The 11,336-nt window shown below is 38.3% G+C and overlaps 1 protein-coding gene across 1 annotated transcript in view; it reads left to right on the top strand.

The window, feature by feature from the left end:
- LOC137619040 (uncharacterized) overlaps positions 1-8,785 on the top strand; it is a 468,558-nt gene extending 459,773 nt beyond the window's left edge. The window contains exons 9-10 of the mRNA XM_068349237.1: positions 7,764-8,047; positions 8,225-8,785. Coding sequence (XP_068205338.1) covers positions 7,764-8,047; positions 8,225-8,785 — 845 coding nt within the window. The remainder of the gene's footprint in view (positions 1-7,763; positions 8,048-8,224) is intronic.
- The last annotated feature ends 2,551 nt before the right edge of the window (positions 8,786-11,336 follow it).

Raw genomic sequence — 11,336 nt, 5'->3', positions numbered from 1 at the left:
ATGAGAGCTCCCTCAAAGTCTCTGTCAGAAAATGGAGAAAGTCTGCATATCATTCTCGATGTAGCCGCATCTGCGTCCTTAACAGATTTGGTGTTGATTGGTGTTGCTGATTTTTCTTATGAGCCAGAACGGCGGAAATGCATAGATGCCAAGGCCATCCCAGGGGTCTTGCATCTTTAAGTTGGAGAGATGCATGTGTACCTTCCTGTTCAACGATGTTGCGAATAGGTCGATTGTCGGGAACCCCACAGTCATAATTTTCGTCACTATAAGAGTACATAAAGACCATTCACTACCAATGATCTGCGTCTTCCGGCACTAGCAAGGATGACTATCTCTGACGATGAGCAAGAGCAGGCGAGACAGAAGGATGAGGAGGAAAGTGACTCACCCTTTCAAAGCTCCTTTAGAGGGCCAAAGGGGAGAGAGCCCCGTACTCAAAGTACGAGGAGGCTCTGCATCTAGAAGATCTATTGAGCGAAGCTCTAGAGGAGGGTGAAAGTCCAGAAAGTGATGGTCTAGCAGAAGGCAGCCACCTACAAGAGGATGGGAGGGAGAGATCATGCTGAGTTGCGAGAATGCTCCGAAGAGGGTGACATGCTGCCGCTGAAGGAGAGACCTTTTGAACGGCGGAAATGCATAGATGGCAAGGCCATCCCAAGGGTGCTGCATTCTCGAATTGGAGAGATGCACAGGTAACTTCCTGTTCAACGATGTTGTGAATAGGTCGTTTGTCGGGAACCCCACAAATTCATAATTTTCGTCACTATATGAGGACATAAACACCATTCACTACCAGTGATCTGCATCCTCCAGCGCTAGCGAGGATTACTATCTCTGGTGATGAGCAGGAGCAGGCGATACAGAAGAGCGAGGTGGAAAGCAACTCGCACCCTTTTGAAGCTCATTTAGCGGTCCAAAGGGGAGAGAGCCCCTTACGCAAAGGGCGAGGAGGCACTGCATCTAGAAGATCTATTGAGCGAAGGTCTAGAGGAGGGTGAAAGTCTCGAAAGCGATGGCCTAGCAGGAGGGTGAAGAGAAGGCTCTGCAGGGGCCTAGTCCTGCAAAGGCACCTGCTGCTGAGGAGAAAAAATCACCAGGGTGATAAGATGCGGGAGGTGTTTCAATTGCCTTTAAAAGGGGCCCATGAAGGCCTAAGGAAGTCCACAGCACTTACATGGCATCGGCTCTGTGTAAAGACTAAAAAGAAAGCGAGTCCCCCAGGGAAGAGGCGCTGCCATTTTGTCAGGGGAAAATGGCAGGACCTCCTTGCCCTTTGGCTTGTCAAAGCATTAAACGATCACTCTTACTTCTGTACCCTCCGGAGGAGGCTGCTAGAGAAGTCTGAAGGGAGTGTTCTGAGGGAAGAAAAAGCAACCCTGGACTTTTACGACCTTGGGGACATTTATAAAGGTGAAGATTCCTTTCTTGGACTTCGTTTTCTTCCTCCTGCCAAATAGGATGGTCACTCCTTACACTCACTACATACAGGGGCCTTGAAACATATGTGGCCTTTGCAAGTCTAACACAGCCTGTGAAGATCTACCTTTACACTACAAGCCTTGAGCGGCACCCTGGGGCATGTCTTCTTGACGAGTAGAAGGGAAAACAAATACACGAGCAGACAGCTGGAAAAAGAAAAAGATATGATGAAAATTTTAAAGCAGAAACTGTCAGTTTTGCAAGCAGATAGAGAGCACAACTGATTGCTGCCTCCCTGCCACTGATGGGTAAACTAACTGGTTGTTTATACCTCGTTAAAAGCTTCAACTACCATGTTCCTGCCTTGCTGTTATCCATTCTCCTATAGTAAAAGGCATTGGTTTGTATTTGAGTTAAAACAATAAAAAATTAACAGAATTGCAATTCTTAGATGGCAACAAGGGACTAGAAATAAACCCTTCCCAGACTGCTTAATTTGATGAATTATTTCTTGTTATGCTTTCAAGGGTTAACATTGTTGAACGTACTATTAGCGTTCTCATATTTTCTGATGTTTAGTAAGTTTCACACGAAGTTCAAATGGATAAAGGTTTCTGAAAAGACTAGCTAGTTCAATCGAGGAGACCTCCATAAAATAAACAATCAAAAGTTGGTTGATCCCTTCATGTAAAATACTGTATTTTATAGCAGACTGACAGGGGTATTACTGTATTCATAACCACAATAGGTAATCTGATTCAGAATGAGAACTTAAATATTTGTCAGAGTTCCCATAGTCCATTTTTAGCTCGAAGTTTATTCATTGGATGCAAGTTGGTTACTGTTTTGAATGATCCCCATCTCTAAATAGATTTTTGTAGTAAATGTAATTTACACCTCCGATTATTAAATAACTGTTTAATCAACAATTTTATAGGGGGTACTGATGGAAGTATTCTTACAAGTGCTAGCTAGTCTTGGGTGAGATAGTATTGGTGTGTACACCAAGTATTGAAGGTAAACAATTGAGGTAATTTTGTACAGGAGGTCATGCTATTAAAGGATAACTATTTGTCTCCCATATACTCAAGCCATGAATGAGTTTAAGATATTTAGATCCAAAATTTTGTATGTGAAAAAGCAATGATCTTGTTTTACCAAAGAACGTTTGTAGTAATTGGACGAGGGATATTGCCTACGATCACAAGGCGAGCAAGCATTGTCCTGTAACGAGGAAAGAACATTAAACCGCTTTAACGCTAAGTGCAAGTGAGGTGGGTGAGCGTTGTCCTTTAATGAGGAAAGATGGTAAAATTTCTTGAACACAGAACTTAATTGAGGCGAGTGTTTAAAAGGAGGTAAACATCTAGAACCACTTTACTTGTGCAACGGGAAGCAAGGAAATTAACACTTCAAGGATGCTTGACGCGAGTGACGATGTGAGGAATTTCCAAAATAGGGGCTTCCAGGAACACTTCTGACAGTCAAAATACGTCTAGAGGTAAATCTCTGAGCTCCCCTTGTGCCTTGGCACAGATGCAAGAACACAAACTCAATATAGGTCAGAGCATTGGAAAGAGCACATCTTGGGACATATTTGGAGACACTTACATCTGGAGGACATGTTATAAGAGAAGGCAAACCTAAGGCATGGGAGACGTGTGTCTTGGAGGAGCGAGTCTGTGAGACGTGCATCTGGCAAGGCTCGTCAGAGAAAAAGCTTCTAGAGAAGAGAGGCCTCAAGAGAAGAATCCTCTACAGGTGAAACTCCTGGACAAGGCCTATCACGAGGAGGGTCTGGAAGAGTGCGCTGGCTAGTCTTCTGGAGGACAGGATGAAAGTAGACCACTTACGAGGCACGTCTACAATCTATCACCAAGGATGCAAGGCCAAGGTTGAGAACAACTTTGTGAGTGTGCTCCTAAGACCAGCATTTCTAAGTAAAACTCCTTCAACGAAGGCGTGGGTCAGGGACTCGCTCACTGGACCTCCCAGCTGGAAAACATAGGAGCTGAAGAACACTTACCTCTGGAAGGAGCTCAGGAGGGCTGCCCTTCTGAAAGAGGACTGAAGACTCTGCAAGGAGCTCTGAAAACAGTGGAGGCGGCTGCAGGAGCGACTAATAGTTCTAAGGCAGACTGGAGAGGCAGGAACTAAAAGAGGGTACTTCCCTGAGGAAGGGCACCTGAGAGAAGACTCCCTCTGAAGGAAGACTGTGGACACCGGTGGCATCTGTAGGGAAGATCTAGTAGTTCTACAACAATTTGGACAAGCAACCACTAAAGGGCGCCTCCCTTGGGAAGGGCACCTGAGAGAAAACTCTACTTCTTCCAGAGCCTCTGAAGGAAAACAGGAATTATGCAGCTTCCTCCGGAACTGCATTAGTCTATAAAAAGGTTTAGAAGATACACAAGGGTTTGGAGGAGCAGCAACAGAAAGCCACTTCTCTAGGGAAAGGGCACCAGGGAGAAACTCCATTCCTAAGCCTTCTAAAGAAGACTGGAGGCAATGCAGATTCTCTAAAGATCTCAAGGCCAGCAGAAGGAAGGTTTAAAAGTTTCTTGGTGATCCAAAAAAATAGGAATTTGAAGGGTGCTTTTTCCGAGAGGGTGTCTAGGAAAAGACTCTCCCTCCATAGATTTTAAAGGTAGACAGGAGAAAAATCAGTAAATCTGAAAGCACTGGCTGTAGGAAGGTCTATTAGTTCCAGGACCAACACCAGAGGCATCTAAGATTCCTTTCCAAACAGCACTCTCAGAGTTGCTAATGCTCTGGAGGAGCCCTGGAATCAAAGCTTGAAGACACCCGCTTGCCAGCAGCACCTCATAAGGGGAAGATCAACTGGAGAGAAGACTAGTCTCCTCTGAAGATCTCTGGATAGGCAAGAGAAGATTTGAAAAATCTGAAGAGCTGCTTCCTTCACTGAAGGGCTGCTCTGCTCCTGCGGGAGATCCTCCATGGGAAAGTCTACCTCAAATCCTAAGGGCTCCCTATCAAGCTGAAAAAAACTCCCCTCAGGATGAAGATTCTTCCATTTGTGAAATGGGAAGACCTCCATAACGCGAGGATTCCTTAGGTAAGTGTTAAGTGAGAGGGCAGGGATAAACCGCCTCAAGGATAACTCCAAGCTCATTGAAGACTGCTTCCCAAAGGACGAATACCACATAAGCCACAAAGTCCAGTCCCCCGAATGCCAGGCAGGGACAAACCTCAAAGGCTTGAATACACATACTTTCAAGAGGCTGATGGAAGCGGTCGACGACACTGAAAGAACAGAGGAGAGGAGAAAAAACTCTTCTCATATTCAAGAAGGCAGTGAACAACACCAAAAGCACTTCACGCAAATCATAAAAATGCTTGAAAAAAAATCAATTTTGTCAAAATTTTCAGCCAGCAAGATTGTCTGTTATCACCCATGGCTGAGCAAATTGTCAATGAGTCAGTAGGGAGGATGTCACCTCCCAATTATTACCAGTTGGTAGTTTACACCTGGTAATAATTTTAACTGCCATGTTCCAGCACTGATTTTTTCCTTTAGTAATGGACTCTGGTATTGTATTTGTGTAGGAACAATTTGGTTTTTATGAACATGGTACCATTTTAAACCGACCCAAAAATGCTTACCCCAAAAAATGCTTACATGTCACATTAATGAGCTAAGGTTTTCAAATACTATATTATTATTAGTATCATTACTAGCCAAGCTACAACCCTAGTTGGAAAACCAAGATGCTATAAACCCAAGGGCTCCAACAGGGAAAAATAGCTCAGTCAAGAAAGGAAATAAGGAAATAAATAAATGATGAGAATAAATTAACAATATATCATTCTAAGAACGGTAACAGCGTCAAAACAGATATGTCCTATATAAACTATTAACAACGTCAAAAACAGATATGTCATATAAAAAAATTAAAAAGACTCATGTCAGCCTGGTTAACATAAAAACATTTGCTCCAACTTTGAACTTTTGAAGATCTACTGATTCAACTACCCGATTAGGAAGATCATTCCACAACTTGGTAACAGCTGGAATAAAACTTCTAGTATACTGTGTAGTGTTGAGCTTCATGATGGAGAAGGCCTGGCTATTAGATTTAACTGCCTGCCTAGTATTACGAACAGGATAGAATAGTCCAGGGAGTACGAACAGGATAGAATAGTCCAGGGAGATTTGAATTTAAAGGATGGTCAGAGTTATGAAAAATCTTATGCAACATGCATAATGAACTAATTGAACGACGGTACCAAATATTAATATCTAGATCAGGAATAAAAAATTTAATACACTGTAAGTTTCTGTCCAACAAATTAAGATTAAAATCAGCAGCTGAACACTAGACAGGAGAACAATACTCAAAACAAGGTAGAATGAAAGAATTAAAACACTTTCAGAATAGATTGATCACCAAAAATCTTGTAAGACTTTCCCAATAAGCCAATTTTTTGTGCAATTGAAGAAGACATAGACCTAATGTGTTTCTCAAAAGTAAATTTGCTGTCTCGATTCACACCTAAAATTTTGAAAGAGTCATACAAATTTAAAGAAACATTATCAATACTGAGATCCGGATGTTGAGGAGCCACCGTCCTTGACCTACTTACAATTATACTTTGAGTTTTGTAAGGATTCAACTTCATACCCCATAATTTGCACCATGCACTAATTTTAGCTAAATCTCTATTAAGGGATTCACCAACCCCAGATCTACATTCAGGGGATGGAATTGATGCAAAGAGAGTAGCATCATCTGCATATGCAACAAGCTTGTTTTCTAGGACAAACCACATGTCATGTGTATATAGTATGAACAGTAATGGGCCAAGAATACTACCCTGTGGAACACCGGATATCACATTCCTATACTCACTATGGTGCCCATCAACAATAACTCTTTGAGATCTATTACTTAAAAAATCAATAATAATGCTAAGAAACGACCAACCCACTCCCAACTGTTTCATTTTGAAAACAAGGGCCTCATGATTAACACGGTCAAAGGCAGCACTAAAATCAAGGCCAATCATACGAACTTCCTGACCACAATCAAGGGATTTCTGTACAGCATTGGAGATTGTAAAAAGGGCATCACATGCTCCAAGGCCTTTATAGAAACCAAATTGCAAACTAGGGAGTAGGTGATTACCTTCAGCAAACCTATTAAGACGTTTTGCCAGAAGACGTTAAAAAACTTTAGATAATATGGGAGTTATGGAAATTGGGTAGTAATCAGTGGGACTTGAGCTACCACAAACACATTTACATAGAGGAGTAACATTACCAATTCTCTAACAAGTGCTAAAAGCTCCTCTTCTTGTTAACTTGTGCAAAATAACAGATAACTTTGGAGCTAAGAAATCTGCTGTCTTTATAAAAAACAAAGGAAAAATATCATTTGGGTCTACACCCTCATAAGCATCAAGGTCCATCAACAGAGCTTTAATCTCACGAGATGGAAACGCTAAACAAGTTAGTTTAACCTTGGGAAAACTGGAATAAGGAAGTTCAAGTTTTCATTACACTGTTTACTGCAAAAAACATCAGCCAAAAGGGTTGCCTTTTCCTTTAAACAGTGAGTGACTGAGCCTTCTAGTTCAAGTAAAGGAGCAACTGTTGCATCTACACCAAAGAGTGCAGATTTAAGGGTAGACCACCATTTATGTTCTTGAGTTGTACCATAAAACAAAATTCATTTAAATATGGGTACATCCTTATGGTCATACTATTGCTAGTTGTTGGTGTTTGTTTAATATCCAGGAAAATTAAATTTGTTTTACTCTTTAGCTTGTTTTATTATGTACCAGGAAAAGGAAAGCTTAAGAATAATATTCAAATGTTAATAATATCCAGAAAATCACTGTACCTTGTGTGTATATATATATATATATATATATATATATATATATATATATATATATATATATATATATATATATATATGTATATATATATATATATATATATATATATATATATATAATTATATATATATATATATATATATATATATGTATATATATATATATATATATATATATATATATATATATATATATATATATTAATTGAATTTTGTTAATTTATCTCAAGTAAAGTTTGAATATTGAAAATGCTAAACTGATTATCCTATGAGATCCACTATTAATCGTTTGTATTACTTGCTCTATACTCTAGGCAAGTGTATATTCTTTAGCTAAAATAGTCAATCAACTGTTTTTTCATAGAAATCACAATTTTTATAATGCAAAATACTTTTTAAGTTTCAGCAAAATTGTCAAGCAGAGTATTTGTATGAAATAACCATTTATTGTCATCATCATTAACTCTTGATTATTTTCAGAGCTGTTGACTACATTTTCTCCTGTACCTGTCGTAGTAACTCAAGTGACATCCGATCGGTCTTCAATAAGGTCTTCGCCGCTGCCTCGCCGTTCCTCTACCCGCAGTGCTCCTGGAGGAACATCCCCAAGATGGCACCGACCAAGTACACCTTCCGTGCGAGGAGGACCTGTCCACGTTGTGGAAGTGGAATCTGACAGCATCACGACTCCAAGAGTGGAGATTGAATCTTCCTCAAAATCACTAGCATCTATACGAATAAGCTTGAGAGGAGACACCTCTGAGGTGCGTCAGTCGCCTCCATTGTCTCTGCCCTGTGATACTCTAGAACCACCAGCTACACCAGCTCTGAACGAAATGTCCCAGAGCCTTCTACCTACAGATTTTCAACTTCGCTCTGCATCCACTCCTCATCTTTTGCCTCAGACTTAGGTTACATCTCCCATTCAAGCCCTTCCTCAGCCGTTAGCAATAGACCCAGCCCATTTGGTGCAACTTCATGCAGAATCTCCAATAAACACAGTATCTTATACGACCCAACACATCAGCCTTACAACCCAAGCTGGCACAGTTCCGCAGACGTTAGTCCCATCGAATATATTCACGACGCCTCATCCTTACAATACAGCACCACAGATCTGCACAGCATCACAAGTTCTCGTTGTGACGGCGGCCCCCGACATCATCACCTCTCAGGCTCCCCCTACTCAATCCCAGATCCAGAATACGCCTCAGATTCATATTGAATCTGAGGACCACTTAGTTTCACACATCCAGGAAGCACCTCAAGTTCTGAGAGTACACGAACCAATAATGCATCCCGAAGCATCGCAGCAGCAACAGCAAATCAAACAGGAAGCGTCTGCAGTACAATCTGGAGGTGAAATAACCACTGCACCCCAACATCACCTCACCACACCCATTACTAAACAACGTAGCTCACCTGATACTGGTTTAACAAAATTTTATCCTACTTTTCGATACATGTGCTATTCATTATCCTTATTCATTGCCAAAGCATAATCCTGTGAAATTAATGGAACAATCAATAGACATATGGAAATCAAATTATTTAATCAATAGACATAAAGAAATTAAATTACTTACTGGTATTGGCAAAATAAATCTGTTCGCAGCCATTCCATCTTAGGCAAAGCATGGATGAATATGATCCAGTTTTGAAAAGAGATCTTTAAGAATAACAAATTATATACATATATGGGTCCATTCTAAAACAGTGTCAAGATATAGCAAAATATCTTTAACTCAAAACCTGATCTTATTAGAGTCTACCAAAAAATTAAATTCTTCAAAACATTGAAAAATGCTCACAGAAGTTTGTACACATCAAAGCCTGAATCACTACAGCAAATATATCAAAACAAAGAACTTAAAAAATGTGCAGCATAAAAATTTGTATCACCACTACAAATTCTCCACAGAAAGCATCAACACTTTTATAAAAAAAAAGCATCAAAATTTTTATAAAAAAAAGCATCAACACTTTAATAAAAAACAAACTAGGTTAAGATAGAGAGCACTAAAACATTGGAGCAAAGATCTGGTTCAAACTTATATAACAGAAGAAGAAGACCAAACATTATCTTTTTTTATTTAAATCCATTAATAAAACAAAGCAGCCATGACATGTAATAGAACATCCGTTTGTGAAGCAACCAATATAAAATCTGGTATTAAAACTAAGTATCAATTATATTGCATAATGGAAAATATCTAGACATAGTTTAAACCCGGTGGTGCCAAGCTTTCAAAAAAAAAAAAAAAAAAAAAAAAAAAACGGTGGCTATTTTGAAAAAACAGCAGCCTGAGTTCTTGAAGAATGTCTCTTTGCTTTATAAACATTAAAATCTACTTTAGTAACTTTAAAAACATGGGAATCCATATCTAGACATAAAACTCAGATAACTAAAAATATTTATAAGCAAAATGTCTACTTCGGGCAGCTAAATTGGTGGCCATCTTGAAAAATGGTCGCCATATTGGACTTTCAATCAGCCAGATTTGATTAGTATGATTTAAAGAACTTGATTAGTATGATTTGAAGAACAAGTATCATCACTTACATGTTTTTTTCTTTTTTCTGTGTTCTACACTATATCACGTACAGTATTACAAAATGTAGTTGGAAATTCTTGTATTACAAAAATCATAAAAAGATAATAATACTGAGAACAATTTAAATAAATGAGTAATGGTTAACTAAAAACTAAAAAAAAAATATATATATATTATTGGTCAGTTTGTGATTATATAAATTCTCTTTTGACAATCAATGAAATATAATTGTAACCTTATTCAAAAGATCTACATGGATTTGTTTAATGTTTCCAATGGCATTATATCATGCAATAGATCTATCTAAAACAACCCAGGCTAGTAGGAAGACAAGCTTTGTCTCAGTAAGAATCTTAAACATGAAACATTTTCTACAAGCAAAACTGATTATGAAAAAGATGAAGCTATTAATCCTCAAAATGGTTAATCATTGTTCATGGTCTTTAAGCATTATATATGAAAAAATCCAATTTTTACTGCTTCCTGTTCCAAACCAATTTCATTTCAATGACTCAAAAAGTAAAAATTTTATACTTTATAAACTTATTGTTGTTGTTATATAATATTTGTGTTTTAAAATGTTGACCTACTACTTAAACATATTTACAACAATGAAAAAAAAAGATTTACTATATCAGTAATCAGTCACTGTAATTTACTACAGACACACCAAACTCACATAAAGCTAAGTTCTTTTAATTTGATTCACAATAATCATAACTTTCAAAATGGTTATAAAAAGAAATTCATGAAATAAAATGCTTGTCAGATTGTCTTAGCCACAGCAAGTGACACATGAAATATTTTAGGAATAAACCCTCAGACCCTCCCACTTCAGGTTTCATGACTATTTGTATCCCAACAGCGCTAGGTCAACATATCTCGATGTTGTATGTCCATTAAATTATTAGGAAACACCAAGGGTATTTAACACATGAAAGGCATATAATACTGTATAGAGTATTAAACCACAGCACATTACTTCTATCCTCACCTGATGTTCAAATTGCTTCTTCTCTAGAATATTTCCCCATTTTCTTTCCTTTCAAAAGATACATGCCACAGTAAAGTAATTCAACAATCTAGTGGTTAATGGTAAGTAGCACACTAAGAGTTTCCCATTCTTCAGTTTCGTTGTCATCACAAGTCAGTGAATAGGAAGATAGGCATGGATATGAATATTAGGTGAGTACTGTGCAGAAATAAAAAAGAATATAAAATTCTGTTTTTCTATTAACCTCCCCTGATGTTCATATTGCCGACTCTCAAACTCTATTGGAGGCGGGACACCAGTCATGGGAAACATCTCAAAAAAAATTTAAATGTATAACCTAATTAAAATTCTAGACTCAATAGACCTAAAATTTAATGCAAATCATCTAAAACACTTTTGCTAATGAGGCTCCAAATTGTTTTTACGATATCTAAAATATGAAAAAAGAAATCATACCTTCATTTCACTAAAAAAAAAATGGCCACAACAACAGTCACTATAGAA

This window comes from Palaemon carinicauda, chromosome 25 (genome assembly GCF_036898095.1).
Source record: "Palaemon carinicauda isolate YSFRI2023 chromosome 25, ASM3689809v2, whole genome shotgun sequence".
NCBI lineage: Eukaryota > Metazoa > Arthropoda > Malacostraca > Decapoda > Palaemonidae > Palaemon > Palaemon carinicauda.
Note: the sequence above shows the minus strand (reverse complement) of the source record. Positions and strands in the feature narration are given on the sequence as shown.